Below are 20,721 nucleotides of genomic sequence, written 5' to 3' on the forward strand. Positions count from 1 at the left end.
CAAAAAGTACCTCATTTTAAAAAAATACTTCTACGTTGCAGTGTAAATTAAATTAAATGCCCGAACACAATGGATGAAACAAGCTCCTTCTGAGCTGAGAACAAAGATAACACAGCCTATTGATTTACTAAAGAACATATATTCTTGCCTATTTTTCATTTATAACAGGTCATATGCAAATTAGGTTCAGAAACAAGCAAATGTTTCAATCATGATCATTAAAAAAAATGTAAGTGCTCTAAAGCACTGGATTTTTTTAAAATTTAAGATACTATTAAAGTCTCCGGCTTTGCATGTGCTGAATAAGTATGTAATCTTATATAACAAGCTATTTGTAATACTGTGCATGTGGCATAATGCTAAATATTACTGTTATTTTGTTATTGGCAATGTATTTTTTGGAACCACTGGGATGTAAAATATCCTTAAGGCCGTTCTAACTGGCCATGCTAATGTAAAGTTTCTCATTACGGTTACAGTTCTTATGACAACAACCCAAGTCCATTTGGGTTTAATACCCTCAACTTCTGTAGTCATTCAGACGGTTCATCTGGACTGATGCCAATCTGATGTCCATTCAAAACTCTGGTTCTAGTGGTGATAGTCAGATCAGTTTCCATGGCCTTACTAACCCACTTTGGCCTATGGAACCAAAATGTCAAACTTTCCCTCTGTACATTTAAATCTAAACAGTTACCAAGGAAAGATTTCTGAATTTCTTTATGATTATTTTTTGTTTCCAGATTATACAATCTACATTTTATTAGGAAAAAAACAAACAGGACAGCAAAGTAGTTTTAATTCAGAAAAATGTTTTTATCTTCTCTGTGTTGTACCAGATTTCCTTTTGCCAGACAGTAAATGTTTGGGTTTAAGGTCAAACACATGCCTATCTGCCTCTCCTTTCTTGCCCAAGCGATTCATTTTCTTTTGAGAATTCTTCATGATAGTCTTAACCTTCTTCACCATCTATATGAAACAGAAACAAACATTTAAGAGAGATTCATTCATTCTTTCTTCTCCTCAGCAAGAAACTTGAACAAAATTCTATTTAAAAGTCTAGCAAACTCAAATTGCAGAATGTCGGGAAGGAGATATCAAAACAAAGGCCAAGCACAAACCATCATCTCCGCAGTTAAAGACAAAAAGAGGGTTTTCAAGGCCACAGGTAAGAAAAAGTGACAAAGGGGAAACGAATCTCCTTTCCAAACAAAGTTAGTTCAGTTAGAAATTCCTTCAATGAGACGAACTCAGACTAGCATCCTATTTCCAAATATATTAAGAGTGACCTAATGAGATCTTTGGGCATCTAAACATTTAGACACAGGATTTAAGTGTCAGATTATGAGATGTGTGACGTTAATAATGAATTCCATTTCAATTTAGATTGCCTTTACTTCTCAGATGCCTAAAAATAAATTTAATAAATTCTGAGTGTTACCAAGTGTGTTTTGTGAAAGACATTTTTAAACATTTTGTATTACTACATTTTACTTTATATGTTGTCATTTTTCAGTTTGCATAAGGAATCCGATCAATATCTGATTTTAAATCATGAAGAGCAGACATATCCCCTCCACAAAATATATTCTGAAAAGAGATCAGAGCAAAGTTTCATTGAAGATCATTGGAAACTTTGTACAAATACTAAACCTCATCTATATTCTATTAAAAATATCTGTAAATGTGACCATGTACTATAGCAGTTACTGTAAAGTTTAGATAACGTTAATGAACTGAAACAAACCTTTGCATCTCGCAGACCAGAAGTGTCACGTGGTGTGCGAGAGGAACTGCGACTGCGTGCTGCAGACTTAGGGGGTTCAGATTCTTCACGTTTACGTTTCCTAGTAACACTCCTGGATCTTCTTGCTTGGACCACGTAATGTGCCTGAAATTCACAAAGTAATCATTAGAGTTGCTATTGTCTATTTCAAATAGAATAATTTAAAAATCCCTGTAAAAAGACATCCTGTGGCTTCCTGATTCCTACAGCACTCTTGGCTCTTCCTCGTTAAGCTAAAGACCATTGGATAAAGTCCTTAAGTCCACTGTTGATCAAAGCTCTCTGCTGTATTTCCAACAATTCTTATGCAAAACATCACCAAAATGCACTTAGTATCACTCATTCAACATTCTCATACTGATTCCCCTAAAATACCACAGTGTCTATCTTTCTGCGCCAGACTTTTGAGGTAGATGACTTCAAAAATATAATTCAGAAAAGTGAACAGATAATAAAGATTGCAGCAGCTCAGCAAAAAACAAACAAAAATAAACAAAAATAAACTTTACACCGTGGGGAAACCCAGACTAAGGTAACTACCAGTAGCTTTATATGATAAAGCATGAAAAGGCTTCAAAGTCACGACAACCAGCATCGCTCCACACCAGTCTTAGGCTCCTTCCTCTATAGAGTCTGGCTGAGATAGCAGGCCTTTGGGAAGTATGGCTCCTAAATAAACCTGGATTCCAAGATCTACAGACCATGAGTATTTACTTCAAATGTATAATGGCACCACTTATTATTCCTAACATCTCAACCCCTCATTATCTGAAGACTTTGGGTCTCACCTGAGACCTCTGTATATGGTTGTGCTATATTAGGAGTATAAAAAGGAGTGCTGGGATCTTGTGATACAATAAGGTGGCCCCCAAAATCCAGGGATGGACAATTTACTCCATGACTGCATTACCTGCTAAGTGCTAGTCAGGCACTTAAAGTCATGCCTGAAGAAGAGCTCTGTGTATGCCTGAAAGCATGTCTTCTTTCCCCAACAAACAGTGATCCAATGAAAGATATTACCTCACCCACCTTGTCTCACTTAAAAAACAGTAACTTATGGTGCTGATGTATGATTAGCCTGCTCAATCTGTCACGGTCTTTAAGCCACATTTTTAATGGGCATTTATCCTAATAAATATTTTATCCTCAAAAATTAAAAATACTAAAAAATTGTTGCTCTTTAATTCCGTATCCCCAAAGTAGACTCTTGTACGTTAAGCTTATTCTGGAGAGCTGGAATCCCACCCGAATCAACCTGAGGTGTTCTAATTTAAGACAGCGGTGCCGATACAAGCATAGCATTCTGAACAAAGATGGCAAAGAAATCTTTTCTAGTTAACTAGCCTGGCCTAACAGTAGAGATCAATCAAGCCAGATAAAGCAACAACAGAAGTTCTGCATGCCCACACATGAATGAATGGTCCGGTTCACTCAGTTTATCAACTGTAGAGGTAACTGACATTTTAGGAAGATTTTCAAAGGCATCCAAAAGGAGTTCAGCACACAACTCCAATGGGATTTTCAAACCCTCACTCTTCAAACATACATTTGTAATACTTAATTAGCAAAAGTCTTACTTCATCTTTACCAGCCATGTCAAGACCAAGACTGCTCATTTCCTTCTCTAGTATCTTACGTTGGACCTAAAAAAAAAAAGATAATAAAGAAAATGTTTCTTTTAAAAAGGTGGTTCCATATGTTTTCTTAATCAAACAAAACGTCTATGTATTATACATACACCCACCATTATATGGACATATACGTTCAACAAACTGCAGAGCCACATGATAAATGAATTTATCATGCGCTTTTGATCACTTTACTGGCTCTCTGCCCACTAATCCATCTTTGTGGAATTATTTTAATAGTCCAAACTCTACACCAACTTCAAATAGCTGCCAGGTTTTGCTGTTTGTTTTTTAACTCTACTTGTTACATAAATATTTCCTTTTCTTCCCAAAATGTGCAAAATTCCCCTCTTTTACCCAAATTACATATTCACTATTAGCAAAATTCTAACCTAGGATAGTAAGAGTTTTCTAAAAATGTCACAGCTTTACAATATGACTTCTTGCTACCCTGCTGGGCTAGACACAGCTGCTATAATTGGAAAGAGAGTTTCCCGAACTTTCCAAAGGGAACCAGCAATCACTTCCAGCCCAGGAATGGTCTAAAATAATAGACTTTATGTTAGTGACATTTTTATGTATACACTGCTATTTTATATCATTGCAAGAGGTTTTCATGGCTCTCTCCAAGCCACATACAGTTAGACTCATGACAACTAAAGAACACCGGGTTTGCAGGTGAAGAGGGAAAACCAAACCCACTACAAAAATTTTAAATAAATTCCTATGAATTTTTCTATATCATATATATCATAGTGTGCCATAATGTGATGGTACTACTGGCATTTGTTTGGCATGACCTACATAACTCACTAAAGTAGAGTTTTGGACACAGCAAGCCCAGAGGTAATATGGAGGAGAGAAGGTAGGGAGTGAGCAGCAGGAAAGAAGCGAGAGGGGGCAGAACAACAGGGAAGAAGCCATGCGGAAGATCAGTTCAACTTGTTATAGAACAGCCAAATTGAGGATTATGCTGCCATAATTCTGTTTTAGGTTTTCAGTGTTTTTATGACATCACCAGATCCCCTTAATGGAATTACAGCTCTATTATATAGTTTACCAATTTTTATTTAATAAGCTAAAAGGTCCAAAATGCCAGATCCATTTCTTATGGAGGCTCCCACCCTTTCCCTTGTCCAACATGTCTCAGACTGTTCCTTCTACTGCTTCCCCCATATTTCCACATCTCTTTACCTACCACCACAGTAGCTATTCCTAGAACTCCAGTGGTATTCGTTGAACCTGTTTTTGGCAAGGAATGGAGGAGTAGGGGAGAAAGTGCTACATTGATTGATAGAATCTTGTAACGGAAATCACACCTAATAATGAATCATTTGCCATTTGCATATTATCCATGAACAAGACTATACTACTGAAAGTATTTTATACTTACCCTTCTAGCTGTCCTAGGCATTTTTGGACCCTGAGTATCTTTTTCCTTGGATTCCAAAATTTTTAGTTTCTTTTTTTCTCGAATCTGTTGTGCCAGTTTTCTGATTTCCAACATTTCCTCATCTTCACTTTCTGGTTCACTGTCATATTCCCCAGCAGCTTGCCTCAGCTCTTCCTCTTTCTCTAACTCTTCCAGTTTCTTAAAATGTAAAGAGATCAAATGGAAAACAAGTTATTTGTATCACAGTTCAAAGCAACTGCACCTGTATTTGCCCACAGTGACTCATGAAGGGAACCCACTCTCAGGCTTCCAGCTCCCCAGCCATTCCCCAGAGGCCTGTGTTTTACTCCTGTCTGATCAGAGTATTTCCAGGCTGCATAGTCTGACTATATCGGGTTATCTCAGCAGAGACAAGCTGACCAAGCAGACCTGCTTGCTTTCTCTTCAGAGATGGCTAAAAGTGGGACTGCCACAGTTAGTTACAGTTACCACACAGCTCTTTTAATGTAAGTCTATTTTATTCTTAAAGTAACAAGCACTATAGAGAAAACATTGCATACACGCTAATAAGCTTATCGGAGATCACCGCAACCTAATACTGGTTCCAGCAGAAGCAGCCCTTCTCCAAACCCCACCCAAGAGGTTTCCTTGTAGTTTCAAGTTCATCACCATTTCAGCTCAGAACAAGCACACCGTCTTATGTGGCCTCAGAAGGTGCAGTCCTTCCAATCCTTCCCTAAGGATTGGGACCTTCTGTGGGCAGGGGTCTTGTCCGTTTGCTGGGTCAGAAAGAAGGCCATGAATCTATTTAAAACTAGGCTATTTATCCAAAAATCCATCCTCTGTTGTTCCCTGGAGTATCCAGTTTGAATTAATATATGTGAACCAGTCCAGTGGGGTGGTTTCAAAGGGCTGATATACAGGAGTTGCATACAATTCCACAACACACACACTTTCATTTTTAATATAATGGACTTGAAAGATATTAAACCTAATTCAGCAAGGTTTAACTTAATTCATTCAAGTTTATCTTAATTCCATAAGGCTTGTCTAGGATACTGCAGGATATCCTCAGTCTGTCACAGTCCATATTTAGGATCAGAAACATCTTGTTTATAGTGTTTACCTTTAAAAGGGACACTATCACAACCTTGTGGTCAGACTGTTTCCATGTAAAGAACCTTGATTCAATTTCCAAATGTCAGTCTCACCCTCTGGGCCAGAAGGCACTAGAAAGGCAGCACACTCAGCCCTTGAAGAAGGGAGCAGCTCATGTTACTCTATGATGATCCTTTTAACCACCTTAAGCTCCAGAATGAGTTCCCTGTTATTTCTCCTTGGCTAAACAAGATCATCATGAAACAGAAATGAAAACAGCAAGAGTTCTCCATTGCTTCGTCAAATTAAAAGGATGCTGTCAAACAGTTTAGGATCAACACTCAAACTACTTTAACAGTTTATTCTGGCAGTGAAGGCATAATAACAACAGCAATACTAATTCACTAAAAAAATTATGATCATTCTGTTTCCTCTGTCACTGCAGAGTCAGATAGTGGAAGGAATGCAAGTTCTCTAACAAACCTTATTTTTTAAGATGTTATAATGAAAAAAGATCAACATTGATTCTGATGGCAAAGCAAACTATTTGCTGAGTCACTATAGACAAAACTGCCACTCAGTATGAAAATATCTTTACCTATGATAAATGTTGTGTTCCTTCCAAGAATACACTAAGAAAAGTTACAAAACTATAGTTTAAAGTATCAGGGGGTAGCTGTGTTAGTCTGTATCCACAAAAACAACAAGGAGTCTGGTGGCACCTTAAAGACTAACAGATTTATTTGGGCATAAGCTTCCGTGTGTAAAAAACCACTTCTTCATACTATAAACCACTATATTTTGTTATTTATGAATTTAAGAAACTTCATCAGTTTATGCATGCATATCAGGAGAGAAATAAACTAAAGTTTTACTAACTTTATACATCTGTGGATTCATACTGCTTGAAGACAGAAACACTAAATTCAATGAGAACAGGAGAGAATATCCTCAACAGTGTAAAACAAATAGCATAAAGCTCACCCTCATGATATCTGGATCAATATAATCAGCTATGTTATGTCCTTCCCAGATCTCAGGTATCCTATCATATTTTTCAGATGAATTCATTAGATCCCAGTATTCTAAAAAAAGAAATTACGCAAAATTAACCAATACGTTAACTTGTTGAAACATTTTATAGAAAAATCAAGGATGGGAGAAAATATTTACATCATAATATAAAATACAAGTCTCTCTCTAAAATGTAAGAATTTGATAACATACAGAATCAGTGCCACACAGAACTTTACACTGGAAGTCTTGCCAAACAGTGATGATGCATGTAACACACAAATAATGAGCAATAATAATATAAGTGAAAAAGAACACACTAAATTATTCTCTCCACAAATCAACTATTTCCCGTAAGACAATGATCATGCTAGAATATGTATCAGATATGTTCAAGCAGGACAAAAGAAACAGAAGAGCTGAGTCATCAAGCCATTCATTCTGTTTCAGTAATTCTACAAACTGAAAGACACTCCAAATTACATCACAACACAAGTGAGAGCAGAAAGCCAATTCTTACTAATTTGGAATTAGAGAAGAAGTCTGCTAGTGTTCACTAAAATAGCAGCAGGGACATTTAAGATTGAAATAGTTAGGATAAGATTTTCCTGCTTGAAACTTTCTGCTATAAACACAAAAAGACAACCTCAGCCCAATTTCACTTCTTAAAATAATTATACTGAGACTTGAATAACACTTACTCTGAAGATCCAAAATATAATCATCTCCCATTTCCACTTCAAGATCTCTCTCCTAAAAAGACATACGTAGCATAAATATTGTACTTTTCAATGATCACTCTTTTGTTTTGATTTTTTAAATTTCACTACTAATTCCTCAATTCAAGGGTGTCAAATCTGTTCTGTAAGCCACTTACCCTCTTCTTTTTAGGTGCATCTACTTCCATGCGTTTCTTACGTGTTACTGCTCCCTCAGGAATGAAAGGTGGCCTTTCCTGAAATTAATGCAATAAACATGATCACAAGAGCATGTGATTCTTTTCTTTTTTAATATAGTGTGGAAATCCCAAATTTTCTGTAATGCAAATAAAATATTGTCACTATATGTTTCTCTGTAAGAAAAAGTTTCAATAATCTTAACCGATTGTGACAGTCTGTATCCCTATGTTCAAGCTTTTTACAAAAACTATAATGCATTTTGTACAAAATATGCCTTGTCAGGTATCATTTGAAAACTCAGTGTGCTGATCATTTTGTCCTGGTAAAATGTGTGTGGCAATATTGTATGTAAAGTTATAAGATTCTGCTGTATAACATTATTGAGACATATTCCAAGTTTAGAAAAGCAGGCACAAACTGCTTCCCCAAAGTCAAAAGGCAAACCGATACCTCAGCCAGGTTTCAACAAAATTCAATGGACTTTCTTTGGTTAAGTGGCCACTCTTTGGCAGGAAAAGGGTGTGAGTGAGAAAGTTATATCTTGGCAAAAAAAAAAAAAAAAAACAGCTGGAAGTTCCCGTCCCACAGACTGTCTCTCTTGAATCCCAACTGGAGAGGATTCTCAAAAAGGATGAAAAGATATAAAAATGGGGAACAGATGCCCCAAATTATCTCTCCCTTCATCTCTACTCACAGCATCAACACCACCTGAAGGACAAGGAAATTAACACTGAACTGGGGGAGGGATCCTGCCTGAAAGGATTCCAGACTGTAAGACTTAGAAAGCATGTGGTAAAGCAAAGGTTTCTCTTGAATTCATTTAGCTTAAGTTAGGAGTTAATTATGTTCTACCTTTTATTTCTTTGTAACCAGTACTGACTTTTATGTCTCATTACTTGTAATCACTTAAAATCTATCTTTCTGTAGTTAAGAAATGGGTTTTTTTATTGTTTTATCTGAACCAGTACGTCTTTGGATTGAAGTGTTTGGGAAACTTCATTTGAGATAAGACTTGTGCATATCATTTCCTATTAACAAAATGATGGACTTTCTATGAATTTGTATTGTCCAGGAGGGTGCTGGGCAGTATGAGACACACATTTCTGGGGCGGGGGAGGGAGGAGAGTCTGGCACTGGGAGTTTGCTGATGTTGCCCTGGTGTAATTCATGGCTGGCTGGCTATAGCACTCATACAGTATAGCTGGGAGTGATTTACATGCTGGAGGCTGTGTGTGGGAAGACCAGGAATGGTTGCTCTTACAACAAAGCAGCATAAAAGACACCCCCGGTCAGAGAATTGAGGGGACACAGCTATCCATCAGTCCAGTTTGTACCCTGGGTAATGTCAAACTGATTCACTATGCCAATACATAAACTGAGATCCTGAAATTCACAGGATTCCAACAAAATGAATCCCCACATTAAGTCAGCAAAGAAGGATGTTCAAAGACTACTGAAAAATATATCCAAATTTTAATAACCTACCTTATTATCTCTTTTGCTTGGTACAGCTAAATGTAGTCGGTTCAGCACTTCATTCACCTTATTTCCTTTCATTTTGGTATCAACACGATGGGACAACAGTCTGTCACAGGCCTAAAAAGGTATAAGGTGTCATTAATTATTGTCGGGGACAGAGAGAAGGCTGCATGATACAGTGATTTAATGCACTGGCTTTTTACCTATGGAGACCTAGTTCAAATCCCATTTTAAGTCACTGTTCCCCCCGCCACAAAAACACACTTTATTTTAAAACTCAATACAAGAGCAGTTATGTAACAATATTCGTATTTCAGTTATAACTAAATGGGAACGGAATCTCGTACAGTGAGAATCTACAAGCAATACAGAAAGAAAAATCAAAGCAACAAAGGCTTATAGAGGAAAAAAATCTCAGTCAAGTTTGTTTGTTTGTTTTTTAAAGAAATCTGGAAAATCATGCCAAGGAAATGTGATGAATTATAGTTAAGGATCTGATTGTCATATTGGTTCAATCTTGGATATGGAGTTTGAAAATAGTTTCCAATGTAAGGCACAAGTAATGTCCAGAAAATGGTTCCCAAAAAACAAACGGTCTTCAGATTTATTTCTAGAGATACACAGAACCTTTTCAAAACTGAGCTTTTGCTATTATGTAATATCTAGTGGGCGTGTTTTATTTTTAGCTAAGAACAATTCTCTGCAGGCCCAGACCAAAAGCAGGCCCAAATTAATGATTATCTTTTTTTATCCCCGCTAACAAAAGGTCTGATGGGACAAGAGTTCAAAGTAGGTGGAATTTCCTCATTTGTTATTTCTGTCTAGCAAGAGAGACACTGGTGTAATACTTGTAATTACTTGTGTAAGTAAAAGAAGAAACTCACCTCTGTTTTAACTTTAATCACACCTTCTTCTGTTAGAGTACTTGTCTCTATGACAGGAAATCCTTCCGCTTCTAAATTTTCAAACATTTTCTGAAAAACAAACAGAACACACAAAAATAAAGTAAGTTCTGATTATTTCTTAAAGATCATTGTTTCCAACTCATTAAACAAAGTCAAACTTCTTATCTCGTCTCAAAGTAAAAATTTCTTCTGACATTATTGAGCAACTGTATTAATAGATGTTTTCCTAAAGAGGAACTGCAGAAATTTTGCATATACTAACTTTTACACATAAATGCGGGGATCAGATGTAAATAGTAAGTTAAGTAGCAAATAGAATAAAATATATACCCAGCATTAGCTACATGCTCAGAACGTGTAAAAATCAGGGTAACCTGTGTGCATATGAAAAATCAGGCCTGTTTGTGCAGATACTGCTTCATCCATAACTTCCATTTCGACAGCTCAAGACACCGTGCCTCACACCAGTACCCAGTTGTCTCTACCCAGAAACTGTTAAATGAGGTTCATTGGCCTGTGTTATGCAAGACTTCAGATCAGATGACCCTTTCTGGCCTTACTATCCATGAAACCAAACAGCAGCTATGGGTGCTTTGCACTTATGAAACATCAGGCTAATCTCTCTCACACACATACCCCCGCCCCATACATGGAAATACACAAACACACATCTTAGTAGGTAGTCACAATTTTTATTTTATTTTTTTAAAAGAACAAAAATGAAGACCTACTCACTCTTCATCAGGATATTAAAACTGTCCAATTAAGACATTATACAACGAAGTTCACCCATGCACATTATAACTCGTATTATTCCACAACAGATGCATAGAATGCATTTGTAAATTACGAAAAGAAGAAAAGGCCTTCTAACCTGATTTTCTTCAGGAAGTTCAGAAATCCTTTTCACGTCACACTTGTTTGCTACAAGTATAAGAGGCTAATAGAAAGAAAGTAAACAATATTATTCAGCTTACTGTTCCACATTGTGAAAAGTTAGATTTGACTCATGTAAATCAGATCTACCTTATTAGCAAATAGTGGTTTAATATTTTTGAAGAGTTCTAGCTGCTTCTCCAGACTATGCCCGCACTGCTCAGACACATCCATTACAAAAAGCACAGCAGCACGAAGATGTGCAAGCGCTGTGATAGCCTGCATCTCAATGGTATTCCTTTCTTCCAAAGGATGATCCAAAATACCAGGGGTATCTACCACCTAAAATTTAGATTAACATAATTAGCTCACACCTTAATATAACATATATTAGCCACAGAAGTAATAAGATCGGGGGGGTTAGAGATGAGGGGAGAAAAGTGATATGGACCGATCAATCTTTCACAGTATGTTTGTGATTACTGGTTAGGAAAGAAGCAAAGCAGGAACATATCAAACCTGTCCTCTGCTCCCTACACTGGCTTCCCACAGAATATCAAATCAAGTGCAAGGTCCCTATCTTCATAGCCCCCCATGACCAGGTCCCAGGATATCTAAACAATCATCTAAAGCTTCAGGACAAAGACCATGATCAACAACTATTACTCCTGAGGGAATTCTGCGCCAAAAAAATACAAATCCTGCACATGGTATGTTCAAATTCTGCTCATTTTATTTGTCAATAAATAAATGTGGAGGCTCCAAGCATGGCAGTGGGGAGCACAGGCCACTGGCTGAACAAAGGTGGAAGATCACCCCCGTAGCCCCGCCTTCCCTCCGGGACATGGCGGTGAGGCTGCACTCAACCTTGACACAGCACAAGGGCTGGGCCTGCCCTAAAAACACTCAGGGGCCCTGCCCCTCTACTCTAGCTGCCCCAAGATAGTAAGTGAGAGGGCTTCGAGTGTGCGGGGGGAGGGGCTGCGTGCAGGGGTGGGGCTCTGGATATAGGGGGTCCAGCTGATGGGAAAGCAGCTCCCTGCATAGTGGCCCCTTCCCCCAAGGCTGGCGAGTGATGGGGTCACGAAAGTGGCGGGGGGAGAGGGAGAGGGAGGAATATGGAGCTTTCTGCAGGGGAACCCCACAGGCGCTCCCTTGCAGGGGAAGAGACAGCCCCATCCTCCTCCATCCCCATCTCAGCTGGGACTAGCAGGTGAGTCTAGCGCAGGGCAGGAGTCACCGGCCGGGGCGTCCCAGCCCTACAGTGATTTACCTCTCTGCCTGCTGCTCCAGGCACCCAAAATGACATGACCGCTCTTACGGCTTACCTATGCTTCCCAATCATTTTCTGCAGGGAAGCAAAGAAATCTGCAGGGGACAGGAATTCTACGCGTGAGTAGTGGCACAGAATTCCCCCAGTAGTAAACTATGCTCTTCTGGCATAATGGAACTCTCAACAATAAGAGTAAAGCTTGTATGTGCGTGAGAGTGCATCTTCTCTGGGGGCAGACTGAGACTGTAGAACGAACACCGCCAGGAACTTAGGAACCTCGCAACTTTCTGCTTCAAGTGCAAAGCACATTTCTTTGACCTGCCTTCTCTAACAGAAACACATAGCAACAAGTACATTTATATTAAAGAGAGAGAGAGACCACCAAAACAATACATTCTACTGCACATGCTTCTTTCTCTGGGGAAAGAATGAGAGAACAAACAACATATGACAGGTGTGTAGTTATGTGGCTTAATATACTACTGGAAAGTGCTCAGATACTATAGTGATAAGCATGGTATAAAAACCTAAAAGAATAGACGCTGACAATAGCAACTATATATATTGTTTCCTTTCAACCACAAGTTTGTAAATTCATTCAAAGTAAGAACATGAAAAATGAATAAGACGACAATAGTATTCGTGTTAAAATAAGATGAGACTGAGTAAGAGATTTGAAATACTTCAAATTATAGTCAGAGAAAAGAGTATCATAGTAATACAAGGAAAGACTACCTGGAGTTTCCGTGCATTTTCACTTGGACTGAATCAGAGGGAGGGAGACCTGCCCTGACCTGATCCAGTCTGGAGATGAATCACTTTCCGTTACTACTCAGGAGTTATGCAAGTGCCCTGTACCTCCCAGCAACTGAAAAACCCCAGGATCTACATTTTTAGAATAGCTTCTGATAGCTGACCTTACTCAGTACATTATGTAAAGAGAGATCTTACACAGCAGTTCTCTAGGTACAGTACTTTTAGAAACAGCCATCAGCAAACAAAATGGTATTCTCAACAGCAACAGGATCCTAACCAATTCATTCCTGTGGAAACAGAGTAGTAAGTTAGCAATAGCTCTTACCTGCCAACGCAGATACCTATAATCCATGTGTCCCACAAAGAGGGATTTTGTGGTAAAGGCATAAGGCTGCACTTCCACATCTGCTCTTGTCACCTTAAAACAAGAAAAATCCCCAAATAAAGATTTTTTTCATTTACTGAGACAATTATTTTCCTGACAGCAGCATATCAATTATAATGCACTTCCTTTACTACACCAAAGTGGTTAGTCTCAATGATTTTCTATAGAAGGTTAATTCACTTTTTGCTCTCTCTGGGAGAAAAATTTCACGACGCTGGGGAAGCTTATGATACAATAAATTGATTTAAAAATAAATCTGTTTTTCATTTCCTTCTACAGCCCTGAGATTCATACTAAATCCCTAACCTTGTATAGAGACCTGCTAGCTAAGATCCTTGGGTAGAGTCCCAACATTTCAAATTATTTAAACTTTGAAGTAATATTTTTTACAACAAACTCACATACCTTATTTATAAAGCTTGATTTTCCAACATTTGGGTAGCCACACAACAGAAGAGTTCGTGTATTGGGATCAATAGTTGGCAAACGGGACAAATGTTGTCGCACTGAAAAGTTTAAAAAGCTTGATTGAATTACATGGGTGATAAAATAAAGTTTAAATGTACTAAAACAGAAGGAAGACATCTTTCTTTGTAGATGGGAAAGTTTCTGATTTTATTCAGAAACATTATTCATAAACCACATTTAATTTAGACATATTTTTGCATTAAGTTTCCATTTGTAAGTGGTTCATAAAGTATTGTTAAATTATTAAGAAAGCACATTACAAGAATTAGTTGAATATGTTATAGTTATAAGTACATCAGTAGAAGGTGTTCTAGATGGTTATAAACAACCTATTGGCCTTTTAACAATTAACCATTTATGAAAACATTTATTAACCTGGATAATCTATTTACAAATAGAACCTTAATATAAAGTGTGACTTTCTTGTAAATATTATATTTTAATTAACACATCATCCCCCTCAATTAGATATAATGTGAACAAGAGGCAAAAAGGGCTACAGAGCAGAATGTATAAAAAATATTTGGCCTCTATTAAATCAGACACAACGAACTGATACAGATAAATAATGACAGCCTATATCATTTAGTCAAAGTAAATCAAATACTAGGAAAAATGCATTGTACAAACAATTAACTGTGAATGCAATGCATCTGCCAATAAGATGGGCGAGATAATTTCTTTTATTGGACCATCATTTGTTGCAGACAGACAAACTTTTGAGCTTACACAGAGCTCTCTTTCAGGTTTGGGAAACGTACTCAGAGTGTCTCAGCTAAACAACAGGTACAACAGACTGTTTAGCAAATGTAGTTAACACATTTCAGGGGATCATTATGCTAAATAATCTGTTCCACCTTGCATTTAGCTTATGACACTCCGAGTACCTTTCCTAGACCTGAAGAGCTCTAAGTAAGCTCAAAAGCTTGTCTCTCTTACCAACAAAAAGATGGCCAAATAAAAGTTATTACCTCACCTCCCCTTGTCTCTCTAATATTCTGGGACCAACAGGGCTACAACACCACTGCAAATAACAAGAAATCTAATCAGTTTTAGAAACAAGTTAAGAATACTTCAAGGTACTCAATCTTTCCAAGGCTCCTGCGCCAATTATACTTTCCTGTTTTTTTAAAAATGTTTTTCCCTCTCCTCTTGCCATGCAAAAAAAAATCTCAGAAAAAGCACGTGTATTTGACTGACTACTCAGGAAAAACAGTGAAACTAACTAGCCACAACATGTTGATAATTTCCCAAAGTAAATAAACTGAAAAAAGAAAAAATATTTTTCCTCAAACCTCTTTCAGTTAAAGTAAGTTTAGATGCTATTTATAAAAACAATTGGTAAAAAGTCTTCAGGCATAAGTCTGTATTTTAAATTCTCTCTTCAAAATGCTCCATTTTACTATATTTGCAATACATACCTTGTTCCAAATATTCTAAACTTTGCTTCTGCCTTTTGATAATTGTACACATACGTCCCAGAGCTGCCCGTTTCAACTGTTTGCATCGATAAAGAGAATCGCCATACTTCATCAGGCGCACATAATCTTTAGAAACACTATTGCGGGAGGAAAGAAAACATTAATCTGCTGTTATGACAAAAACAAGCCACAGAAAAATAAATTAAGGTATCTTACTTGTCAATCAGATTCTTGGCAATATTAATCTGTCCTAAGGCCAACTTGTAATGATCTTTGTCATAGAGAACATTCATCAAATCTGCATAAAAAGGATGGATATCCTAAAAAAGCATAAAATAAATTAATCAAAACCTTTTCTGAATGTTTTTTCATGAATGTAAAGACTTCTTACTGCTGATTTCAACTTTTTCATAGATACAAGAAACCAGTGGTACAGCTGACAAATACAAACTGAAGACCATTCTCCATATCTAAAAATCTTTAAAGAAAACAATCTGCTTATCCATGAATTTGAATGTTTTTTCCATAACTTTGATTTCCTGCTTTATTTTTCATTGGACTTTGGTTAAATTTCTGCCTGTGCCTTTTTCTTTGTAAGAATATTTTTTGTTAAAAAGGAAAAAATGCAAGATTATATTGTATAGAGGGAAACTGCAAGCATACTGTATAGTGCCAGCCTTTTTTCTAACATATTTCTGCTATTGTGGGAACACAGCAAAGTAATTCCTCTCTTTCACTGAACCCTAAATTCTGTAAGATTCATCTCTAGTTAGGCAGACAATTTTTCATGCCTGAATAAACTCGTCAGCATATGAAGAGTGTACCTTCTTCACATCAATTCTTTTTGAAGAGCGTTTACAACACATCCGTTCATCTCTTTGTAAAAGAATTAGAAAGAATATTTTACCCATCTATGTGATTTATTTTTAGAAATTTAACATTATATAGATACCAAACTAGTTAAGCAAATACAGAAGCTGTACTTCAGAACTTTGTAATAGAGATCAGGCATTAGAAACAGAAGTCAGAAAAAATCCCACGCAAACTAAGGTCTCAATTCTGCATTGGATTAAGTACAGGCATACACAAAGCCCCACTGAAGTCACTGAAAACTGCACATCTCCAACTGCACGATCAGTGCATTAGACTGTAAACACACTGATCAGACCTATATTTGGACGCTCATTCTTCCCTACAAAACATTTGGATGGCAATAACTGTGAAAATAATAATACCTTATGCTTCTTTAGCACCTTTCACTAGAAATAGGAGGTCACAAAGTCCTTTAAACAGGCTATATTTCTTTACCCATCATTCAACTGAAGTTTCTGTCAAATTTAAATTTATCTAGAAGCTAGTGCTAAAATTCCCACTCCTGGAAAAAGTGCCGTGGGATCTTTAATCGCCACTAGTGGTTAAGACTTTGATTTTACCTCTTGTCTACAAGATGTGAGCTCCAGGAAAAAGTTGCCCCAAAACCCTGTTCGAGCCCTGATTCAAAACTTTACTCAAAAGAAATAGAGCCATCTGAGTTATCAATACCTCTTCCTGCAGATATAAATTTTTCTTCCAAAGTCTCCTATCCAAGTAATAAGTAAGCTCGATTTTGCTTAGCCAACGAAACCTCACAAGACCACAATTTACAGTCACAGCATTAGATTTGATGAATTCAAGGTACATTTTCTTTCACTTATCAATTGCCAAAGTCACTTACATCTAATTTTGGGAAATCTGTTAAGATTTGGGTGAGTCTGTCATGGTAATTTTGCTGCGTGTATTTAACTTTTCTCATGTAAAACTGTCGAATGCGGTGGATTTGATAATGCTTATGAATGACTGTCGGAGTCTTTCGCTGAGTCTTCGACAATGTCAGATCTATAAAGTCCTGCAGTTAAAGAAAAGTACAATTTTCAGCAAAGACTGTATTACTAAGAACCCATATTCTAATATGAAAGTTATTTAGAAAAGGAAAACAGAGCAGTTAAGTGTTTTTAAAAGACACCTAAGCAGTTATTGAAAGAATCAGTACACACCACACTTTTACCTACAATTAGGTTGATAGAATACAATGCATCCACTTTCTATCATTGTTGTGGAAGTTACGAATTTTGCACATTGTGTAGGATAATCAAGTTTTTTAACACAAAAAAGCTGTTGTGTGGCTTCAAAGGTATCAATAAAAAACATGGATCGCATGTCACTCCAATTTTAAGATATCTAAACAAGTCCTTCCATTTAAATTAAGTTCAAACCTCCAGTCCCATGCACCACTCACAAATTTGTAAGCAGAACCTTTCGTTCTTTTATCCAGTGTTCATTTCAGCTATTTAAGAAACAGCCTCCTTTTCCTACATTCCTTAACAGTTCAGGGAACTTCCATGTATCCACTATCAGTGCTAGATCTCAAATGATCAGGGTGGGCAGTAAGGTGTTCAGCTGAAGACCCAAACCTCTATAACTCCCTCCCTCTCTGCTGCTGTGTCAGAGTCCAAGTTTGGTGGGGCACAGATCATAATGAAAGAATTCATTCCCCCCCACTTTTGACTGAATGTTAGATAGGAGGGGAGAAGTTGTTTGGTTTTTGTCCAGGTAAGTATTTTATTGACCCACTCGGAGTTGTGTACTGAGTTATGCATGTGCAGCACCTGCATACTCTCACAATAGATACAATATGAAACAATAAGTTATTGTTAATAAAAACATTTCTCTATATTTTCCTGTTGAGGCAATTCCTTATAATATGCACATTACTGTCCTTTCTCCAACCACCTGACCACCCTACTCAGGCTTCTAACCCTGATGAAACTCCAAAGCCAATTTCACACCATTTTCACAGATTTTAAGCAATTGTCTCCGAAGAGGGGTAATGAAGGGCTGGGCGAAGAAGAGTCAGCAGAAGCCTGAAGGAGGCAGGCACCCATCAGCACTGTCATCGGTATTAACATATGTCTCTGACAATGGCACAGAACTTCTGAAGCTCAAAACAAGGATTGAAAGCAGGCCAGTTCTGCATTTAGAAAGAGATGGCCAGAAAGAAAAACAAAAGGTGACTGTCCCGGGAAAACCAAAATGTATAAGCTCTCTTGGATGTAGCCACTTTATATTGATATCCCCCAGAGAACCTTTAGAGAGAGATTTACTATGTTTAGTCCCAAGAATTTACCTCTTTTAATCTTAAATTTGTTGAAGTCTTTTTTAACTAGGACAATTTTATTCACATTTCAGACATGAGTAATAGGTCATTTTGACGGAGATCTCCCGCATACACAGGGTTACGCACATAGCAGTGATGATACCTCAGATTATCACAGGACAATGAATTCCTTATAATAATCACTACTTGTGATACTACCTTATGTTCAGTACCCTTTGTGTTGCAGATTTGTATTGTTTAATTTCTCCCCTGTAAGAGTTAATACTGAGCACTTACATAGTACAATCAGTATATAATTATTAAATAGAGTAATTAATCTTTGCCAGGTAACTAAATAGATTACAAAAAGGAAACTGAGGTACAGACAAAGATTTAAGGCCAGACACCAAATCAGTAACAGCCTGGATTACAATTACAGGATTACGCACACCTGCTACATGATACAATTTAGAAGACTCCTGCCTGACAAACCCTAGTTTGGCTTAAAGACTAACAAGCTCCAAGTTTCTGCACTGTAGGAAGGACTGTAACAGAAAATGTGTGCTTATGTTTAAATTTGACTAAGACTTTGCTGGCCTCCTGGAAAAGCACAAGGCAGTGACCGTTGATAACCATCACCTTCCCCCAGTGCGCTTCACGTGTTCACGGCAGACACGGTTGCCGCGAAACCGGCCTGAAGCCACCGCGCCAAGGACTAGACCGGCTGTCGGGCTGACGCGGTTTCCTATCGCAGCCGGAGCAGAACCGCACCCAGGGTTCGGGGGGGCTGGATCTGCCCGCACCAGAGAGGCGCCCCGCTCTCCCCTTAGTTTCCCAGGGCAGCGATGCCTCTGACATGCGCGTAGCCCAATACTCCACTCCTCCCCCGCCCCCCGCCACTCCTCTGCTGGGCCCCTGCCCCCAACTTCCACTCCCTGCCCCGCGCCGGCCCCCTCAGCTCCCCGTGCCCACGGCCGGAGGCTGCACGGGGCAGCGAAGGTCCCACGCGCTGGGGACGGGGCGGCGCTCCTGACCCACACATGGCTCCAGCTCAGCACCAGCGGCCGCGAGGCGAGAGGGGGCGCGCGCCGCGGCCGCGAGGCGAGAGGGGGCGCGCGCCGCGGCCGCTACCACGGCGAGGGCGCTGACGGGGGACGGAAGAAGAGCTTCACTCACCTTAGCGGAAGGAACCACCATAATCTTCTTAAAGTTGTAGAGCGCCATGGCTGCAACCCCCCCCACCCCGCGCGTGTCTGCCTGCCTGCCTGGCGGGCCTGGGCCGGAACAGCCGCGTACAGTCTCGCGAGACTTCCAACGAGCTACGAGCCACCCCGCCCGGGACAAGAGTTAAAAATATCGGCCCTTTGCCAGCCGCGCGCCGTGGGCACAGCGCCCCCTGCTGTGGCGGTCTGAACTGCAGCGCCGCCCTGAGGCCCGACGCACGCGGCCGGGAACGGAGACCGAGCAAAAGGGGCCCAGGGGCGGCGAACTCGGGACCGGTGGAGCAGAAAGAAGCTGCAGAAGCTTCTAGTCTGACCTGCTGCCTAGAGCTGGCCCCAGCCGCCTCCTCTTAGCCCCTGGCTGGACTAGGGTGACCAGATGTCCCGATTTTATAGGGACAGTCCCGATTTTGGGGTCTTTTCCTTATATAGCAGGGGTTCTCAGGCTGGGGGTCGGGACCGCTTAGGGGGGTCATACGGGTCTTACACGGGGGGTGGGGGGGTCGTGAGCTGTCAGCATCCACTGCAAACCCCACTTTGACTCCAGCATTTTTAATAGTGTTAAATATATTAAAAGTGTTTTTAATTTATAAGGAGGGGTTGCACTCAGAGGCTTGCTATGTCAAAGGGGTCACCAGTACAAAAGTTTGAGAACTACTAGCATTTGGGCTCCAATTACTCCCCACCCCCGTCCCGATTTTTCACACTTGCTGTCTGGTCACCCTAGGCTCAACTGAGCCGGTTCAGCTGGATCAAATCCTTGGGAATGATGGAGCCCCCCTTCCCCATGTAAAATAACCCCCCTGGCCCAGCACCCCACTGTTAACTGTGCGCTTGGGTGCCATGCTGCATGGGTCCGGCTTCAGCTGCCAGCCCCGACACGTGTCTCACCGTTCTCTGCCAGGCTGGAGAGCCCCTTGGCCTGCGCGGGTCCAGTCTCACGCCTGGACATCGAGCTCCTACCATGAGATGTTTTGTAATCCTTTA

At 39.3% G+C, this 20,721-nt stretch overlaps 1 protein-coding gene across 1 annotated transcript; it reads right to left on the bottom strand.

The window, feature by feature from the left end:
* Nucleotides 1–792: 792 nt before the first annotated feature.
* On the bottom strand, nt 793–19,814 carry GTPBP4 (GTP binding protein 4). The gene is made up of 17 exons (XM_084620364.1): nt 19,691–19,814; nt 17,096–17,266; nt 15,598–15,701; nt 15,382–15,518; nt 13,898–13,998; nt 13,433–13,525; nt 11,229–11,420; nt 11,077–11,142; nt 10,182–10,271; nt 9,304–9,414; nt 7,797–7,874; nt 7,621–7,672; nt 6,890–6,990; nt 4,808–5,005; nt 3,364–3,429; nt 1,748–1,891; nt 793–969 (listed from the first exon to the last, which is right to left on the bottom strand). Exons 1-17 carry the CDS (start codon nt 19,736–19,738, stop codon nt 817–819), a joined length of 1,905 nt encoding a protein of 634 aa, XP_084476490.1. The 5' UTR covers nt 19,739–19,814; the 3' UTR covers nt 793–816.
* Between the last annotated feature and the right edge of the window lie 907 nt (nt 19,815–20,721).

The sequence above is a fragment of the Lepidochelys olivacea genome, assembly GCF_965140295.1.
Source record: "Lepidochelys olivacea isolate rLepOli2 genome assembly, chromosome: 2".
Classification (NCBI taxonomy): Eukaryota; Metazoa; Chordata; order Testudines; family Cheloniidae; genus Lepidochelys; species Lepidochelys olivacea.

Bases quoted from the DNA above. Each gene is read 5' to 3' on its own strand.
- GTPBP4 (XM_084620364.1), bottom strand. From the start codon at position 19,738: ATGGCGCTCTACAACTTTAAGAAGATTATGGTGGTTCCTTCCGCTAAG. The intron at 15,519-15,597 runs GTAAGATACCTT...CTCCCGCAATAG, and splicing joins GCCAAGAATCTGATTGACAA to TGTTTCTAAAGATTATGTGC. The intron at 1,892-3,363 runs GTAAGACTTTTG...TGTGAATTTCAG, and splicing joins ACATGGCTGGTAAAGATGAA to GCACATTACGTGGTCCAAGC.